The sequence below is a fragment of the Mobula hypostoma genome, chromosome 8 (assembly GCF_963921235.1).
Source record: "Mobula hypostoma chromosome 8, sMobHyp1.1, whole genome shotgun sequence".
In the NCBI taxonomy this organism is placed as follows: Eukaryota; Metazoa; Chordata; class Chondrichthyes; order Myliobatiformes; family Myliobatidae; genus Mobula; species Mobula hypostoma.
This window is the reverse complement of record NC_086104.1, coordinates 133,956,966-133,978,593: the sequence shown is the minus strand read 5'-3', so window position 1 is coordinate 133,978,593 and position 21,628 is coordinate 133,956,966. Positions and strand designations below refer to the sequence as shown.

The 21,628-nt window shown below is 39.4% G+C and overlaps 1 protein-coding gene across 1 annotated transcript in view; it reads right to left on the bottom strand.

Annotated features, from left to right (window-relative positions):
- Positions 1 to 21,628, bottom strand: part of LOC134350980 (golgin subfamily A member 7-like) — a 65,336-nt gene that overhangs the window by 28,878 nt on the left and 14,830 nt on the right. The window contains exons 2-4 of the mRNA XM_063056923.1: positions 19,777 to 19,902; positions 15,004 to 15,156; positions 12,794 to 12,895 (exon numbers count right to left, since the gene is read on the bottom strand). Of these exons, the coding sequence (XP_062912993.1) occupies positions 12,794 to 12,895; positions 15,004 to 15,156; positions 19,777 to 19,902 (381 nt within the window). The remainder of the gene's footprint in view (positions 1 to 12,793; positions 12,896 to 15,003; positions 15,157 to 19,776; positions 19,903 to 21,628) is intronic.

Here is a 21,628-nt window from a genome sequence, read left to right as displayed (position 1 = left end):
CTTATTATTTCTTTTAGTCTTGCGTTTGACAAATGCACTATTTACAGTAGGTCACTGTGATATGAAACTGAACAGGTCCCATATTAAATGTCTACAATGGTGAGTGTTCAGCTCAGGTGAAGCAGTTACATTAAAAACTGGCCCTCGCAAGAATAAAACCTTCATTCAAAGGGTAAAGACTTAAAGATGCCGATAGAGAAAATGTGTACCTGTGATTATTCGGCAAGAAAAAACTTAACCTATTGTGAAGACAGTGGAATTATCCACTGACCCAATAAATAAAAAGTTGTAAATAAAATATCAAGGGGCTACAGATCACAAAGGAACAGCATCCCTGCCTTAGTCAGCAATTGGAAAGAAAGGGAAATATTAAGGGATGCCACATTTACAGTTGTAATAGTGATACAACGCACTCTGTCCGGAGCGCATTGACTCAAGATTATTTGGAGAATTATTTCTTCTATCGGAAGATGTTCAATGCTGATTGTTGACATTTACTAGGAAAACAAGAGTTGCATTCGCTAGGAAAATAAGGTTGATTTTCCTTCTTCCTTTTTTTCCCATAAAAAAATGCTTTAATACTTTGTTTTTTTGATTATTATTGATATACTGTTTAGCCTGGTTGACAGCTTAACTTTTACCCTACATATGGATATATTATCTTGATTTTATTTTGATGTATTTGTTTTCTGTTGTTGATTTTCAAAAATAATTAATAAAAAGATTTAAAAAGAAAAAGGTTGATTCAATCAGGTCTTGCTTACGCAAGGAAAAAGCATTCACATTCTATTCCAAGTCCAACAAGGTGAGATCTAATTCACAAATATTTTTCCCAAATTTGCATGATTAGAACTGGCAGCTATGGACGAGTCTGTGAACTATTTAGTTAGTCAGATTAATTAACTATCATGTCCTTCATTACACAGAGATACAGCTAGTAAATTTACTATTGTGCAGCATTTAAGGGGAGAAATTACAGCAAACAAAAAAATCAAATAATAATTAAATTGTAATTAACTTGGAAATATTTTCCTTCTCCTACTTTACCCTTCAATAATCATTGTCCAAAGAAGGCAGAAGCAGAAATCTCTGAAGTAACAAGATAATGAAATTTGACTGTATCGTGCACTGGAATACTCCAGCCTCAAACAAGGCGAGAGATTAAAAGTTCATCATATCTATCACCATGCCATATAAATGGGAAACTATACTTCTCAAACAGGTTTTTTTCTTGGGTGGGAGCTGAAAGGCAATAGGGAACCTAACCACGTGACACAGTGGATTCCAGATATGAGATGTGTGCTTGTTTACTGTGAATTGCAAGAAAGACCACCACAGTGACAAAGCTAGAACTACTGCCTCACGATTCCAGTGACCCCAGTTCAATGCTGACTTCCAGAACTCAGTGGGAAGAAGTGCCTACTTCTGTTCTGCATGACCACATGACAGAGCATTTCAGCCTTTTTTTTCCCCACATCTCCATCCCACTATAGTATGTTATTCAAAGGTTCAAAGGTACATTTAACGTCAGAGATATGTATACAATATACATCCTGAAATGCTTTTTCTTCACAACCGTCCATGAAAACAGAGGAGTGCCCCAAAGAATCAATGACAGTTAAGTGTTAGAACCCCAAAGTCCCCCACCAGCTCCCCTCCCTCCCGTGGGTAAGTGGCAGCAAGCAACAATACCCCCTCCCCACCAGCAAAAAATAAAGCGTATCCCCTACCAGCACTCAAGCATGAGCAAAACAATAGCAAAGACACAGACTTGTAGTTACCCCAAAGACTACATTGTTCACTCGATAATTCAACATGCTGAGGCTCTCGCTCTCCTAATAAGGGAGACAGAGCTGACTCCATTCCATTTTCCAACGAGATAACAAACAACTCGCTGGTTTACGATGTTAAAAGTCCGTTACGTCACTTTTTTTGAGCTCTGTGCCTGGAGATCGCAAGGATCCCGGGTCCCCAGGCACACAGCAGATGTTCCGACTCCCCCAATGATCTTATAAATCAAGGCTATGAAATATATATTGGAAATACTATGTCCAGTATTGAAGTCTTCAATCTGGACAATTGTGTGATATGTCGAATATATAGGTGTGCTTCAGGGATCTGTTCTGGGACCCTTACTCTTCGTGAATTTTATAAATGACCTGGATGAGGAAGTGGAGGGATGGATTAGTAAGTTTGCTGATGACACAAAGGTTGGGGGTATTGTGGATAGTGTGAAGGGCTGTCAGAGGTTACAGCGGGACAATGATAGAATGCAAAACTGGGCTGAGAAGTGGCAGATGGAGTTCAACCCAGATAAGTGCGAAGTGGTTCATTTTGGTAGGTCAAATATGATAGCAGAATATAGTATTAATAGTAAGACTCTCTTGGCAGCGTGGAAGATCAGAAGGATCTTGGGATCCGAGTCCATAGGACTCTCAAAGCAGCTGCGCAGATTGACTCTGTGGTTAGGAAGGCATACAGTGTATTAGCCTTCATCAATCGTGGAATTGAATTTAGGAGCCGAGAGGTAACGTTGCAGCTATATAGGACCCTGGTCAGACCCCACTTGGAGTACTGTGCTCAGTTCTGGTCACCTCACTACAGGAAGGATGTGGAAACCATAGAAAGGGTGCAGAGGAGATTTCCAAGTATGTTGCCTGGATTGGGGAGCATGCCTTATGAAGACAGGTTGAGTGAACTCGGCCTTTTCTCCTTGGAGCGACGGAGGATGACAGATGACCTGAAAGAGGTATATAAGATGATGAGAGGTATTGATCGTGTGGATAGTCAGCAGCTTTTTCCCAGGGCTAAAATGGCTGCCACAAGAGGACACAGGTTTAAGGTGCTTGGGAGCAGGTACAGAGGAGATGTCAGAGGTAAGTTTCTTCTTTTTTTTTTAAAAAAAGCAGAGAGTGATGAGTGCGTGGAATGGGCTACCAGCAAAGGAGGTGGAGGTGGATACGATAGGGTCTTTTAAGAGACTTTTGGATCAGTACATGAAGCTTAGAAAAATAGAGGGCTATGGGCAACCCTAGTAATTTCTAAGATAGGGACATGTTCGTCACAACTTTGTGGGCCAAAGGGCCTGTATTGAGCTGCAGATTTTCTATGTTTCTACGTACCTACTATAGGATGTGAGCCAGATCTGAAGAATACAGGCATATGCCAATACAGCCAGGAAAAAAAAGGATCCAAATCCTGCTTTCGGTCTGTGACAATATCTGTATCATACACGCCCTCTCCTCTCCAAAGTACTTGCAGAAACCAACAACTCAAGATCACAATTTTAGAGTCTAAATTCAGACCTGCAAAGACTAGCTTTGTGCATTGAAACATCCAGTGAAATGCACTCCTTGCATCAAATCAAATCAGTGGGGATTATGTTGGAAGCAGCCCACAACTGTCATCACACTTCCAGTGCCAACATAACATGCCTACAAATTACTAACCCTAAATGTATGTCTTTGGAATGTGGGAGGAAACCGCAGCACACGGAGAAAACCCACACTGTCATGGGGAAAACCAACAAACTTCTCACAGACAGCAGTGGGAATTGGACTCTGATCGGTGATGCTGTACAGTGATTGCAATAACAGTTACGCCACCCTGAAAATTTTGTAAGAACTGCAAATACTAAATTCAGAACTCAAAAGCTCCTTGGACACCCAGAGGCAAGATCATCTTTAGACTGGTTTGGCAATCACCAGCAGATCCCAGACATCGACTGCATTAGTTACCAATTCACCAGATTATTTAAGCTGAATGCATAGAAAGGAAGTCCAGGATCTAGCTTCACTCAAGGGACAGTCAATGCACCAACAGTGAAATTGCTAGTATCCAATATTACAAAAGTGGAACCTGAACATTGCATTAAAAAATAATGATGGACTGGGGAAAGTCAATGTGAAATTGCAAAAAGGCAACTTCGACTTGATTAGTGATTAAATACAGGTTATATAGCAAGTGCAGCAAGCAATTAGGAAGTCAAACTGTATACTGGCTTTATTACAAGAGGATTTGAGTACAAGAGCAATGACGTAGTTGCACAGATGAGGCTTGCTCTGGCTAGGGGTACTAGAACCATAACCATAAGGCCATAAGATTTTGGAACAGAATTAGGCCATTTGGCCCATCGAGTCTGCTCCATCGCAGCTGATCCATTTTTCTGCTCAGCCCAAATGTCCTGCCTTCTTCCTGTATCCCTTCATGCCCTGACCAATGAAGAGTCTATTAACTTCTGCCTTAAATATACCCAATAACTTGACCTTTACAGCAGCCTAGGGCAACGAATTCCAGAGTCACCACTCTCTGACTAAAGAAATTCCTCTTCATCTCCATTCTAAAAAGATGCCCCTCTATTCTGAGGCTATGTCCTTTGGTCCTAGACTCTCCCACCATAGGCAACATCCTCCCCATATCCACTCTATTGAGGTCTTTCAACATTCGATAGGTTTCAATTAGGTTAATCCTCATTCTTCCGAATCCTAGTGAATACGGGCCTAGAGTAATCAAACGCTTTCCATACGACAAGCCATTCAATCCTGGAATTATTTTTGTGAACCAGGGATAACAGTCACAAAATTAGGGATTGGTCATTGGGCACTGAAAGAAGAGACATTTCTTCACTGAGGGCAGTTAACCTGCAACAATGCTGGGTTTCATTTCAACAAGTCAGATCAATAGATTTTTGCACATTAAATGAATTGAGACGCAGTGTTAGCATAGGAAAATTTACTGATGGAAAAAGATCAGTCATGACACTGGGAAGAAACGCAAATGGCCAAATGATCTACTCTCATCCTTTCAATTAAAGCACCCCACCTAATCTGGGGAAAATATGCTCCTTTACAACAATACACCAATTTTAACCTCAGAATGCCCCAATGTTTAAGAATAATAAATCACTTGAAAATTGAGTTATTGCTTGGGAACACTGCAACAAATTCACACACAGCAAGCTCCCATAAACCCCACTGAATAATGATCAATGTCTTGAGGTTTCAGCTGTGACACATGCTGGCAGGATGCTAAGAATTATTTCACTCTTCTTTGAAACAGTGTGTCAGGATCTCAAGTCTAACTGATGTTGTTGACTTATAACTGTACTGCAAGACTCCATTCAAACTGAACAAAGTTCACTGATGACATAACATTGGCTGGCCTTATCAATAACGATGACAAGACAGCGTATACAGAAGACACAGCGGGGCTTGTAGAATGGTGCGAGCACAACTTGAGCCTCAATGTGAACAAGACTAAAGAGATGATTGTGGATTTTAGGAAGGTGCAAGCTGACCACTCTTCACTGTATAGAAACAGCTCCTCAGTGGAGAGAGTTAGGAGCACCAAGTTTCTTGGAGCATAATTGGGGTCTCGGCCTGAAACGACGACTGTACCTCTTCTTAGAGATGCTGCCTGGCCTGCTGCATTCACCAGCAACTTTGATGTGTGTTGCTTGAATTTCCAGCATCTGTAGAATTCCTTGTGTTTGCGTTTTTAAAAGCACTGCAAGGTCTGAAAGGATCATCAAGGTCAGTCACAAATCCCTCCCATTCATCCCAAAATTTCTTTGGCTCCCTAACATCAGACATGAAGTATCGTAGCATTCGGACAAGAACTGTTAGAGTGGGAAACAGCTTCTTCCCCCAGGCCATGAGACTACTGAATTCCTTGCTACCACCCTGGTCTCATCACTTATGAAGCAGCAGTGGCGCTAAACAGCTGACTTTTTGACTTGTGTCACAACTGCCCTTTATGCTAAATGTAAATTTTCTGGAATATATTTTATTAATTGTGGTAATATTGCTTTGTGTGTTATTTTGTGAATTATAAGTACTGTGCTTGGTGGTATATATGTACTGCATACAGCTGAATGACAATAAACTTGAACTTGAAATTTAAAGAGCATGCCTTGGCCTTTCACATTCAGACCAATGGAAATACTGCACTTATCTGAAATTCTAGTCCCTAAAGATAGGAATAAAGTCTCTCAAACTCCTGATGCAAGCATACCGACTGAACCACAATACTCAAGAAAGAAAATCAACATAAAAGCGGGAATAATTTTCGCTGTCTGTGACAGGTGTTCATACTTCAGTGAAATAGGGTCCTGCATGACTGAGAAGCAGTGATATTCCCCTTTTATACTTACCACCAGTATCAATAAAGTGTCAGTAACAATAAAACCTGCCTTCTCAGCTCAAGGGCATTTTTCCCATAACAGTTCTTTTGCTGGTCTTCTTCATATTCTTCCTGCATGCCTTGCTGTACACACCTATAACTCGAAACATACTATGTGAAAGAGCAGAGACCGTGAAATTGCTGTGGTATTTTTCTTAGATATTAAATAAATACAATGTGTTGAACACATCTCAAGCATCAATTGGTCTGTGACAACATCTGTGTCACATACACACATACACTCTCAAAACCTATCCGTACACCAACAACATAAGGCCATCATTTTAGAGTCTTAAACACAAGATGATTCAATTGCTTCAGTCACTTTCTTAACCGTGTCTAATTTGGCTGAAGAAATAAAAAATAATCCCCACAATTGCAGGCACATTGCCATTAGCAATTGGCATATCTCACCAAGACCAGAAAAGGTTTGCAGAAATAACCAACCATACTAAATTCAGCAAGTCAATTCTACTGGCAATATTTAGAACCATTTGCAAAAATCTGTCATTTATTAAAATAATTAATTTCAACCTCCGGGGGCAAGTGCACACACTTGTGCATTCCTGAACCACAGATCAGAAAAGTTCCATTGCTTCACTGTTTGTACCTAGAGCTTCAGGGCACAAGCCTCGGGCCCGTAGAGCTTAAAAAAAACTGCTACTTAGTTCCATGACTGCTACCTTGCAATTTCTGCAGAAAGTCAATACCTAAGGACTTTGTTGGAAGCCAGAAAAAAGCTTGGCAATGTTGCACAAAGTAACTCAAAAGCGCTTATTGTCAAAACAAAAGTGATTACATGACCAAGGTCCTATAGTCCGTTCTGGTGATGCAGAAATGTGAAGATTAAATCATCATTTTCAGATGAAGGAAGAAAGCAAGAGCAGTGCAAAGTACTGTTAGAGAGCTTGGAAAAAAGTGAAAGGACTGATTACACCAAAGCAAAGAATCGTAGCTCCAGAAATCTATGAACAATGCCATTGATCCTACACTCCAGTATTCTATTCCCACGTCCTTGTACTTCATTCCCCCTTCTCCTTTGCGAGGCCCCATTTCAAAACGCACCTTTAACAGTGCCTCTCGTATACCAATTCCTCTCCAATTCCTGTCATTATTTATCCTTACCCCATATTGAGGTCTTTAGAAAAAGCAAGTAACTGGGCAATCAACATTTTTTGTAACATTATTAAATCATACATTGTAAACTAAATGTCTCCAATAGTCCCAGGGTAAGTAGATTTACAAGAACTGTAAATAAATGAGACCATGCAATTTAAAAGACAGTCTTCAGATAGAGGTTTAATAAAATGATGCTGCTGATGCCAAAGGAAGCTGTAGCTCTTGGAGACAACTGTATTCGGGAGGGAGGAAGTGATAATCAAAAGGGCAGATTTGGAACACAGTGTTCAAAATTTAACATTGATAGTGGTCTTCACAAGAAAAATATTCATTCTGAGCTTTAATTAAAAAGTGACACAAACTAGATTGTGCTCTGAGGTAAAATGTGAGTTTTGCTTTCATTAAAAACTCAATTACCATCAAAATGGGTAAATGATTCAGAGCAATTCCCTCTGGATATCGCCCACTGCAGCAATTCCTTTCATTGTGAATTTTGGAATTTTTTTTTCAATACACAACTGATTGTACAACTGTTCCCTGGTTCTGGAGATTATAAGCCTATTTCCACATCACTTGGACTGATAAAGATATCCCATCACAATCAAGACCATACCAAGAAGATTAGATATATGGGCAGAATTAGGTCATTGAGCCCATCAAGTCTGCTCTGCAATTCCATCATTGCTAATTTATTATCCCTCTCAACCCCATTCCCCATAACCTTTGATGCCCTGGCTAATTAAAAACCTACTAACCACCATTTTAAATATATCCAATGACTTGGCCTCCACAGCCACCTGTGACAATGAATGCCGCAAATTCACCACATTCTGGCTAAAGAAATACCTCATCATCTTTGTTCTAAGTGGATGTATCTCTATTCTGAGACTGTGCCCTCTGATCCTAGACTCTCCACTATAGGAAACATTCTCTCCACATCTATTCTATCTAGTTCTTTCAAAATTTAATAGATTTCAATGTGATTCTCCCCTGCTCATTCTTCTGAACCCGAGTGAGTACAGGCCCTGAGTCATCAAACACTCCTCATTTGTTAACCCTATCATTCTCAGGATCATTCTCATGAACCTCTGCTGGACCCTCTCCAATGCCAGCATATCTTTTCTTAGATAAGGGGCCCAAAACTGCTCAAAGCTCCAAATGCAGTCTCACCAATGCCATATAAAGCTTCAGCACTATATCCGAGCTTTTATATTCTAGTTTCCTTGAAATTAATGCTAACATTGCATTTACCTTCCTTACCACTGACTCAACCTGCAAAGTAATCATTAGGGAATCCACAAGGACTCTCACAACCCTATGCGCCTCAGATTTTTATTTTACTTTTCTCCACATTTAGAAAATAGCCCACACCTTTATTCCATCTACCAAAGTGCATGACCATTCACTTCCCTGCACTATATTCCATCTGGCATTTCTTTGCCCCTTCTCCTAATGTGTCCAAGTCCTTTTGCAGACTCCCTGCCTCCTCAAAACTAGCTGCCACTCTAACTTTGTATCATCCATAAACTTGACCAGAAAGCCATCATTTCCATCATCGAAAGCATTGACATACTGTATAACATGAAAAGAAGTGTTCCCAATACCAAACCCTGCAGAACACCACTAGTCACCAACATACGTCCAATAAATTCCACAGATTCACCACCCTCTGGGTAAAGAAATTCCTCCTCATCTCTGTTCTAAATCGACATCCTTGTATTCTGAGGAAGTCACCAGCCGGCAGCCAACCAGAAATGAGCTACTGTCAGACAGCCAATTATCTATCCCTGCTAGTATCTTTCCTGTAATAGCACAGGCTCTTAACTTGTTTGGCAGCTCATGTGTAGCACCATGTCAAAAGCCTTCTGAAAAATCCAAGTAAACAACATCCACTAACTCTCCTTTCTCTATCCTACATGTTATTTCATCAAATAATTTCAACAGGTTACAAATGATCCAAAGTTGCATCTCCATTCACGAAAGATCAAAAGTCACTCCTAAATGTCATTTCTAGTACACAAGTGTAATGGAGAATGAAATAATTGTTTCCCTGGATTCAATGCAGCACACAAAAAAAAACACATTAAGATAAAGAACACAACAATAAAATAAATATACAGTTGCAAGATAAAGATTGTAAGTTCTTTGCAATGACCTGTTTTTCAGCAGTAATCATAAAATGTGGACTGATCTAAGTCACAATAATAGACAAGTACAAATCTGCCTAAACGAGTAACAGACAAACAACTGTACTCTTCATGTCTTTATTGAACCCATTGCTTAATCACTCACAGTCCAGAGTGGGAAAAAGTTTGTGAACTGGCGACTCCTTTAGTAGCAACAACCTCCACCAAACATTTCCTATAACTGATCAGATTTGCACAATAGCAAGGAGGAATTTTAGACTATTTTAGACAATTTCTCTTATTGCAGACTGATGAACGCAGGTCTTTTGAAATGCTTTTGCAATCTATTCCAGTTTCATGCATCTCAACAATTCTTCTTCTAAGGTCCTCTGAAAGTTGCTTTGATCGAGGCATGGCGTACATAAACAGATCTTTCTTAAGAACATTCGGCTCTGTCAGTAACCTGACTTTGTGTGTCTTTTTTTTATATATAGGGCAGGGCACCTCTACAACCCACACCTCCAATCTCATCACATTGATTGGAACACCTGACTCCAAATAACTTTTGTAGAAGGCATTATCCCAGAGGTTCACATACTTTTTGAACCTAAACTGTGATTATTTAAATAGTGTACTCAGTATTGATGAGAAGTAGTATAATTGTTTGTGTGCTATTAGTTTAGGCAGATTGTGTTTTCGTCTATTCTTGTGACTTAGACGAAGATCAGATGACATTTTATGAGTAATTAATGCAGAAAACCAGGTAACTGCAAAGGGTTCGCAAATTTCTCCTTGCAACTGTAAATACGTAAGATTTATTGTACGTTTGTACATCCATAAAGCGATGCAAGGCACAGGAGTTTCTGTACATAAGGTGACTGACAGGAAATGATAAAGTAGTGGTGGTGAGGTGTGCAGGGGTGTGTCAGTGGGTGGAAGTGTTGATCAGCTTTACTGCTTGGGAAAAGTTACTGTTTCTGAGTCTGGTGGTCCTGGTGTGGATGCTATATTGTCTCCTCCCTGATGGGAATGGGACGAACTGTCCATAAGCATGGTGGGTGGGATCCTTCAAGATTTTACTTATGAGAGCAGGGCAACATTGAACTCCAGGTGCCACTCAGTTGTCTTTAAATAGAGAGATATTCCAGCCACCTTGGTAGCTTCAGTTAACATTAGAACAAGAACTTCCCATTTTATACTCACCTTTGTTATGCATCTGACTGAATGCACAGGAGTTTTACTACTTCAGTAAACAAATTGGACTAATGTAGAAACAGAAATTTCTAACCATCTATCAAACCAGTTACTCATGAAACAAACAAAGACTTACAGCAAATTCTGGTTCATAAAGGGCCACGGTATTCAAGCACACTGAAAGAAATTTGACAATTTGTTTAAAAGGTTGCCAGGAAAGTAATCTACTCTGATTCTCCAATTAAGGTTACCCAAGACTTCTTCAAGAGACTGAAACTTAAGTAGTCTGAGAGTTTCAAACACAATTCCTTCAGTAGATGCCAGATTTTTTTTTAAAAGCAAAGTGCTGTATCATTTCACTGAAGTGCCCAAATACACCAAAAAAAAAAGCAGATTCAATCGAGATCTGTACATTACTCTTAAACACTGGGAAAATGGATAGAGAGGTATCCCAATTTATGGCAAAAGACAAGTCATACAATTTCCAAAACTTCAAATGTTGTTCCTCAAATTATTGAAGCAAAAGAAAAACTATTTCCTTATAGTAGCTAATGAGAACATAAACATAATGTCTACACAAGATGTGACTAAATGAGAGTCTTAATCCAAATATCCCACTCATCTTCACTAAATAATATCTTTAACACCCTTAAATAAAGCCTTTCAAATTACTTCTTACTGTACGTAAAATCCTTATAGAACTTAGCAGACCAGACAGCATCTAAGGAAGGGTACAGTGGCTGTTTCGGGCAAAGACCCTTCAGCAGGACATCAACAGTATTCTTTTCCATAGATGCTGCCTGGCCTGCTCAGTTACTCCAGCATATTGAGTACGTTACTTGGATTTCCAGCATCTGCAAATTTTCTCTTGTTTGTGATTGGATTACATCTTACTTGAACTCATTCAGAACATGGCTGTTTACATCACCCCTGCACAAAATACATCCTCTAAATCTACTTATCCTTCAGTCTCTCCAACATTTTGTCAAATTAGTAAGCATTCTTTTCTAATATCTCAAAATAGGTTGGTCTGGTCATGGAATCTCTCCAGTCTAAAAATTTGCATATTATTACCAATCTTCCATTGGTGCCAAATGTGAATTCAACTCTCTCTTCTTTCTACTCAAATGCTCCAAGCAAAAATCTGAAGCTGCCTTATTTCAAATAGTTCTAGATTCCTCTACCTCTTCCAACCTGAATAACAAATTTATTTAACTGCTTTAACTATGACGATTAACGGATTTCACACAATTACTTAGTTTTGATTTCTTGTAATGCGTCTCAATGAGTCTATTAACTCCATTTGTTTCCAAACCATTTCACACAAAATGCAGGAAATTATATTAAAAACCCTTGTATCTTACTAGCAAAAAAGAATTCCATAGCATCCAAAATACTGCTCGAAGAAAATTATGTGGAACTTGTGCAATTGGTAGAAAGTCATTTTTAAAAAACACATAAGGAACAAACGCACCGACCAAGCCTCCCCTCTTCAATATTACAGTGATCATTTACCTAAACTATTTTTCTATCCTACTTCCATTTCGATTTTGGCCTTGAACTTACTGAATGACCAAGCACCTTCAGTCTTCTGTAGGATTTCAAGAATTAATGAAGAAATTCCTAATATTCTTCTACGCAAGACCACGATTCTTATCTCTAATCTATTCAGCCAAGTGAAAATGTCTTACATATCAAGCCCTCCAAAAATAATGCTCCGATAAGAAGAAAAGGGAATTTTTGGCAATATAAAATGAGAATGCCAAGAATCTGGCAAGGATACTAAACTGCCCTCTCAAATAAAATAGTAGGTGCCGCAGTGGAGCCTTGGTTGGAGAGACTGGAGCTAATAAATTTATGTTTCACTGCCAGTATTTCATTAGCTTTTCAACTTGCCATTTTCCTCTTTAAAACAGAGGCTTATGGTATGATTTAAGGATATTGCAGTGTTATTTAAAATAAAAACAACCATCTCAGTCCATGCAAAAGAGGGAGTGCTTTTGTCAAAGTTTAATCAGAGTAGGAAATGCAATTATTTCTCTGTTTAATACATGCTTGAGGCAGCATTGGAACAACATTACAAAACTGCCCAGCTATGTGGCTATATAAACAGCAATCAAAGAGACCGATATTTTAATAAATAGCAGGAGCAATCCAATTAAACTAAAGGATACAACTCTCAAACCTCTTTCAATTGGATCAACTATGACAAGACCTCTCGGTGCATATATCTTCTCATTCTGTTCCTGGATGTATTTAGCAATCTTTTTCAATACCTGCAAACAAAGAATGCATCAATAATAAACAAAACCACTTTCAAAAAATTCTGAACATACTCCAAGAACCAATTAATACCAATAACACTGATAGGATTGCACAAAACAAATCATATAGAGATAATTTAGCTTCTATCTTCATCTGGGTGCAAAAGCTAAAAAGATGAAGTCTCTTCCTGATTCTTAAAGGCTAGAAGAAGGACATGAAATCAGGTCATCAGCCCATCTTTTGATGTGGAAGAGCATAATATTAAGGAAAGTAGAAGATCAAAGTTAATTTAAAATTTAGTTGCATCCTCAGTGAAGCGAATTTGCGTTTTAAGAATTTTTTTCTCTTGCCCTTCAAAAGTCTATGTAATGGGCTTTACACAGTACATCTCAATTTTCATCTGGGAGGCATCTGACAGGAAAGGGATTACTTCAGGGTGGACGGTTGATGGTGGGAGCTGTGGGAGATGAGCACTGGTTTCTTTAAGCACAAGTGCTAAGCAGCTCCTTGCCAAACTGAAACATACATTTATCTGCTCAGTGTCTGGATAACTGACAGCAACAATGAGTAACAGAAAGGCAGCCAAGCTGGAGTCTAGAGTCTCTTCAGTCCTACATTCTCCAAAACTCTCGATGAACCAAAGCTGAAATGGTAGAAGCAGAATCAGTTTCCACAATCAATAATATGTGACAGATATCCTCACTGGGAAGATTGTGTGACCAGTGCTCTTTACCTTGCTTATAAAAGAAACCCTTCAGAGTTTAATTAAGTTCTGCATACTTCAAGTCACAAGAAACCCACAAAATGATTAAATCAGTACACAGTCAGATCTGATTCAGGTGGGTCAGTTTCCGTAATTCAAATCCAAGTTTGAATAATAATCTGTGAAAGGTTGACAATTCCCACATATTTCCTGAGGTTTTTTCTTAAAAAAACTTTTCCCACTCACTTCTCAAATTTATGATGATGTCATGAAAGTTTCAATCAGATAATTTTGACTAAACACATTAATATTTTCTAAAAAATGTTAGTCAGTCAAAATTCAAAGAAGTTTAGAACAAGCAAGCTGTTGTAACACTGGTAGAGTCCTGATGCCCAAAGCAGCTTTACAGCAAATGTGATCAAGCACATTTGAAAAAATGCTTCACAAGGTCGAATAAAAACAGAAACTATTGCAAAAGTGCAGCACATCAGGTCAGAACACGAGATGACTTTATTTGTATCAGGGACCAAAGTTATGGGTCACTAAATAACTCTGCATACAACAGCAGTTTGGGAGCATTTCATTTACTCTTAACTGTAGTTAGACCATTCAAGAAAAATATCAACACAACTAATGCAGAACATATTAATGCTTTGTACGTGGGCTCTGCTTATATTGATAAATACAAATAAAAATGCAAATTTGAAATACTGAGTGTGGAAAGGAGAAAAAGATGTGCAGGTGCTTGAATATGTACATTTCTGATCCATGTTCAAGCATTAGCCTGCCTATTTTCTCAATGCCAATGAGCATATTATCAAATATTTTATTCCACATGTACTCATTCAAAAATCAAATAATATGCTTAATAACAAATTAACAAAAAATATAGAACCTGCAAGAAATGCATTACATCTTGGACTACATTAACTAGACTGCTGACAAATAACTGCTCCATTCAACTAATTATAACTATGTACATTCTTAAAATGTCTGAGGAAATAATTACTGAATTCATCCATAATTTACATCTTGACCATCAATAGATGACTTATATGCAAGCAGATTTATTAGATGCATTCCCAAAAGGTAAAGCAGAACCTTTGATGAGTATTAAAATAAATCGATACTCCACTATTTCTTAAATGACTTACTGTTAGAATATTATCTGCATGATGATACCAAATAAAATGTAACCAGATTGAAAACAGAAAACATTATAAAATCCCTTTTACCTCCCAGGCATTCTGAACATCAGTAAGATTTTTAAAAACATTTACAACAGATTTTGAATAGTTGGGTGGTGAATAGGTCAGGCTCATAACTATCCTATTGTAAAACGGCAAGTACAGTATTTGACTTTAGCAGTCCTATCCATTTACATAACTTGATAGCCATAGTGAAAAGTTAACTCACTTTTTCATAATGAGTCTCCATGCACAAGAAGATGGTGTACGCAGTCAAGCATGCCAAGCAGCCCTCCAGGTAGGACTGTCCTCCCACCTTCTCAGCCTCCGCATAAAGGTTGTTTAGTACTCTGATGGTTTCTTCAAACTGCTGTCTGTCAATCTGTGGAAAGTGCATTGCTCACACAGGAAAGGAATTCAGAAAAGGCACCTTTCATCCCAAACAAACTGATGATTGTTCCCCAAAAACTTAATAAACCAATATTCATATTTAAACTTACCATCCGACCACAAGTAAAAAGGGGAAAAATACTGTGGAATTCTGATGCAAAAAGAAAATCAGAACCTACTATGTCACTGGATTATCACCCTAGAAGCCCGGGATGAAAACAAATATCTTGCTAGCACAGCAGTTTAGTTACCAGTGCTTTGGCAAACGCACCCAGACAGGATTACAGCAGCTGTGACAAGGAGTTAGAAAGCCAAAGTGCTAGACAAGGACAGCAAATACACAGAACTCTTAGCTAATAGCACTTTCACATTTAGCAATCAGATTGTAGGACAGAGAGATTAGAGCTGTTCATTATGCTATGTTAAATGACTTCCTTCTGAATGCTGTGAAAAATAAACAAGGATTATTGTGGTATGAGAACTATTTCCACATAATTAATAGAGTATTGTTAATCTGAACAAGCCAAATTACGCAGATGATGTACACAAGGGTTAGTGAGGAGTCTTAACAGACTATTTCCTCCAATTTTCTCATCATTCATTCTACCTGCTGCCGGCTGGTGGTGTAGTGGCATCAGCGCCAGACTTCGGAGCGAAGGCTCCCGAGTTCGAATCCAGCCGGCTCCCTTGCACGCTTTCCATCCGTGCTGGGCTGAGCGTCGAGCTGGCAACTCGGCCTCGTGAAAATAAGAAAGCCTGCTTAAAAAAACGCCGTCATGACGGCATCCCGATGACTCCACTCGGAGTTAAGGGCTTTTTCCTTCTTCTTCATTCTACCTGCTGCAGGGAAACCATACCTGAAAGCTAGATAGCCCAGAACAACTCTTAAGACAGAGAACTGAAGGGGCATGATGACTGCATTGAATAGAGAGCTATACACGTTGGTGAATCTAATCTTTGCCACAGAATCTACTTTGCTTTCTTCACATCAGCAGAAAGCAAGTGCTCATGAAAAGAGGGTAAGTTGACTCTTTTGGAAGATTTAAAACTTGAAGTTGACTGCTGCCTCTGCTAGGTAAGATTGTCAAGCTAGAGCATTAAAATTCAAGATTGTTTAGTGTCATTTCCAGAACAATATAATTGGTGCTCTGGATCCAATGCAGCACAAAAACAATAAGTTAAAGAACACAGTAATAAATAAATACATAAGATAGCTTATATACATATGCCCATAAAGTGACGCTCAGCACAGGAGTGTCAATACATAAGATGACTGACAGGAAATAGCAAAGTAGTGGTGGTTAGGGGTGTGGGTTAGTGGATGGAAGTGTTGATCAGCCTTGCTGCTTAGGGAAAACAACTGTTCTTGGGTCTGGTAGTCCTTGTGTGGATGCTACGTAGCTTCCACCCTGATGGGAGTGGGACAAACAGTTCATGAGCAGAATGGGCGGGATCCTTTATGTTGTTACTGGCCCTTTTTCAATACCAATCTGTACATATTTCCTTAATAGTAGGTAGACAGGCTTGTGTGGGTAATGCACTGGGCAGTATTGACTACCCGTTGTAAAGTCTTCCTGTCCATTGCAGTGCAGTTTCTGTACCAGGCAGTGATCCACCATGTTAGGATGCTCTCTACTGCATATCTGTAGAATGACATAAGTATATGCAGACATGCATAGTCCAGCTCTCTTTAGACTCTTCAGAAAGTAGAGGTTTTAGTGAGCTTTCCTGGTTATGGTCCCAGAATACATTCTACATAAGAGGTTGCCTGTGACGTGCACTCCCAGGAGTTTGAAACTGTTTGCTGCTTCCACTGTTGTGCCGCCAATGGAAAGAGGAATGTGAGTAGTGACAGTTCTCCGGAAGTTGATAACAATCTCCTTTCTCTTGTTGATATTGAGGAAGAGGTTGTTTGCCTAGTAGCAGGCCTCAGTCTCTTCTATCTCCTCTCTGTAGGCCATCCCATCATTGTGAGTGATGAACCCCAGCACTGTCATGTCATCGGTGAATTTGACAATGTGATTACTCAGGATTTGGCCATACAGACATGGATGACCCTCGGGGCACCCATTTGGAGGATGATGGAAAGAGAGGAGCATATGTGTATCCTAACAATCTGAGTTCTGTTCAGTGGGAAGTCTAACACCTAGTGGTGCATTTAGACCAAGGAGCAGGAGTTTACTCACTACATTCTATCAGACAATAGTGTTGAGTGCCAAACTGAAGTCCAGACTCAGTATTCTAACACAAGTGGCCTTGTTTTCCAGATGTGTCAGGGCCAGCTGCATAACAGATGCTATGATATCTCTCGAAGAGTGGTTCTATCAGCCAGCATAATCAAAACAGTGTAATTAAAAATATACTGTTGGAAGCTGTTACAATTTGTGTCAAAAGCAAGAGAGTCTGAAGTTGCAAAAGCACTCACACACATAAGATTTCAATACAATGCCTGTACATTGTAGTATGCATCTGACCGCCTATCTCTCTAACAATAACTTTAAACATGAACACTGAAGGGAATGAGTGAAGGTAAATTAACAATGTAAGTAAGAGGAGAGAGATGAAAAACGAAGAACTACCAACTGGAGGCATAGCTACAAAATGACTATTAGCTCCTGGGTACGAGCATTAGTCATACTCATCTGAGGAATCTGCCTTTCAATTTCAGGGACCATTTCAGGGAATATCGTCACCATTTAGTCAGAGTGTACCCCTCAATCCCAGGTAGCAGAGGAAGTTGCTGGCTGCCAGGTGACTGGCACAGAATGGATTAATGGAGAAGACAGCAGTGTACCATTAAGAATCATGGCAGTCCCATCACATTGGGTATACTGGGGGCTCAAGATGTGGGACAAACCTGGCCAAGTTGGCCAGATTGTTTTGCAGATCCAAGCGCTGCAGCTAGACTCAACCACAGTGGGTTGTGAGAAGAGGCTCTCTATGCAGAAGCTTAGCCTCATTACAAGGTATATGTGGAGGGGTTTTTAAGCTGGTACATAGACTTCCTAACCACCTGCCATTATTGAGTTCTGGACAAGTCGATGAACAGCATAAATTTGGAATGTGTTAGGTTGCAGCTTAGGTCTGAGCATTTGCAGGAGCTGCTCCCCAAATTTTGGTTACAGTTCAGCCCCAAGCTCCTTAGCTTGGATCACCTGGGGCATCATCTGTGGACCTCCATGTCATGGCCTGCCCAAGGTAGCCATTCAAAGACATTGATTTGGGGCATCAAGGGAGTCATTTAAGCTGATGGAAAGCAAACTGTGGAAATAAGTTGATTAGCAAGGGACCACAACAGTCAGTGCTTGGGGGAAACGGAGGATGGAAAATTAGGTGGGAATGCAATGAGGAGGGTCTAGAGACTTCAAGGACACAAGCAAGCTTATTGAGAGGACAATAACATGATAGAAATGAGGTGCATTAGGTGTAGGAAATAAAAAACATTCTTGTTTTAAATGGCAAAAGACTTTGTTTTAAATTGGATAATGTTGATTTTGAAAAGGAACCAAGCTTCCCTACAGATCACTGAATGTCAACATGCAGGCGAAGCCAATGATTAGAACAGCAAATGGAATGTGGCTTTTATTATGGGAAAATTTGCAATCATGTTAAGTCTTGATATATTTTGTGGAGAATTGGTCTCCTTACCACAAGGTCAGGAAGCATTGATAAAAAGAGAAACTGAATTAGCATTTCAGTTCAACAACTCTTCACAAGACTGTGAAGAACAGGTAACCAGTCATCATCAAGATGCAAGAAAGTAGAGGAAAGGTTTGCTAGGACTAAGGGAATCATCCTATGCATCGCACTCCTAACCTCACAGCTTGAAACAGATTTGTTTCCTTTCCTCCCTGGTTTCAATGACGCATCTTCAACTTTAGATATTAATTCTGTTCATTTATTTACTTACAGATACAGCATAGTAAGAGGCCCTTCCAGTCCAACGAGCCTCTGTAACTCAATTAAACTCATGAGACCAATTAACTAATAATCCATACGTGTATGGAATATGGAGGTAATGGGGAAAATGTTCGTGCTCCTTGCACACAGCGGCAAAATTAAAACCAGGTCACTGGCACTGAAATAGCATTACACTAACCACTACACCGGTGTGCTGTGCCTAATATTTGAGTCCGTCTTTCCACAGATGCTGCCTGACCTGCTGGGTTCTCCTCGTATTCTTTATTCATTTCAGAAATTCCAGCATCTTCAGTGTTTTTTTTTAACTTTCTGAAAATCACAGATGTGCTGCAGAAAGGCTGAATCAGTTTTGAGGGAGACCGACCACCATCTCAAGGGCCAAATTACCTTCTTCTGCTCTTATACCATTTTGATTAAATATATGAACATAACACAGCAAGTAAATATTTAGGCACCAAGTTAATTACATTAAAAGTGATCATATTTAGGCAAAATATTGCTCTCATGGGTTACATCTGCAGTAAATTAGTAGAAACAAGTACACAAATTAAGAAGAATCCTTCAGATAATTCAGGTATTAGGGAAAACACCGATACAAAATATCAACAGACTAATGAGTGGGATTTGATATGACCAAAGGCTGCTATATTTTGCTGAGAATTCCTCACAGCCTCTTGTAGCTCCATCTTACCCTGGATTCCAGTTCACAAGGGAATTTAGTTTGAAACTGGCACACTGTCCCACTGGAATAATCCCTTTGAATGAAGACTTTGGACGCCAATGCTGTGTTCTGCCTCAGATCCTGCAAGCAGTGAGTCTACAAAACAGCAAACGTGAAACTTGGAGTTAACAAAAACTAAAATGCCCAAACAATAGAGCATTTAACAATCATACCACAATTGGCTACAAAGAAGGGGAAAATTGCATTGAAAAGCCAGCATCTCGACTGGGTCAGCAAATACAAAGTAACAGATAAATTATATAGCGTTTAGTGGGTTAGCAGAACATATTTACATGCTTCAAGACTTGTGAGAAGAATAACACAAGTTTCATAGAGAAAGTTTATCAGCTAATAAACTGAGACAAGAATAGGGTAGAGGTATGCTACGGTGATGAAAATAGGCAAAGGTAGAGAGGGCCCTTTCTCTAAAACTCAGTTTGGTCACATATGGCTACACAATGTTCAGATTTTGAGATGTGCCAAGAAGAGAGATAAAATTGCTAGGAAACCTACAATGCGAAACCTAACATCTTGAATAGCAGTGATGCTTCACTCCCAGATGAGCTCAACACCTCCTATGCACGCTTTCTAAGGGCAAACAGAACTACAGCAATGACGATCCTTGCAGCATCCTGTGATCCATCATTGGCACTAGCCTCCCCAACATCCAGGACATCTACAAGGAACAATGCTGCATAAAGGTTACATCCATCATTAAGGACCCCCATCACCCAGGACAAAACCATCTTCTCATTGTCACCATCAGGGAGGGAGTACAAGAACTTGAAGGCACCCACTCAAGGTTCATTTGTTATCAAGTATTTATTTTTCAAGTATGTATGCAGTATACAACTCTGAGATGATTCTTCTCCAAATAGCCATGAACCAAAGAAAACCATGGAAGTCAGTTCAAAGAGAACACACAAAAAAAAACAGCAACATGATCATCAACACCCCCATAACCACCATCCCTCTGCACATTGGCCCCCAAACCCCCACATTGCACAAAAAAAACTTAACAAAAACACTACAAGAACATAGTTCCCCAACCCGCCCGCACAAAATGCAACATCAAATCCCCCTCCCCCACACAAAAACGAAAAACTCAAGATCAAACCCCAAACTTGCAATATACTGCTGCCGCAAAAGAAATTCACAACATATGCCAGTGATATTAAACCCGATTCTGAATCTTCAGAATATTGACAATTCTATTTCTTTTCAAAATGAATGGAAGTCACACACCTTAATCATTTAGACAATGGTATCAAGATATCAAGGTATTTATGGAAAATGGAAAAAGAGCTTTTGCCTAAACTTCACCAAGTTCCGCTTTTGGATGAAGAAAAGGTGACCCAGGATAAGTACTTGAGTAACATCAAAAGAGAAGTAATAGCAGGTAACTCCCCAACAGTGACAGCGTTACACTTGAAAAGTGTAGGCCAATGCAGCAAAATGGTGCTGGGAGAGGAGTTAGAGGAAGAAATGATCAACAATGTCAAAAAAAGCTACATAAGAAATAACAACTTTGGAATGTGTTATGGGAATGTTATCAGTCACTCTGATAACAATCACACTAGCTCTGGTATGGCAGAAACATATTTGAAGTGACATCTGGGGAAAAATTTGGAGCTGCAGCAAAGTCAAGGAATTCAGAGATTTGGCACAGCACAGGTTTTCATGTTCGAGGAAAGGTATGAAAGTAATTTTAAAAGAGAAGAGACAATACTTGAAAAAAACTTTCAGGATCAGAAGGGAAGCTGATCTTCAGCAGCTTATTGGATATTGGATCGGGTGGAGCTTAAAATGGACATGCGAGGAG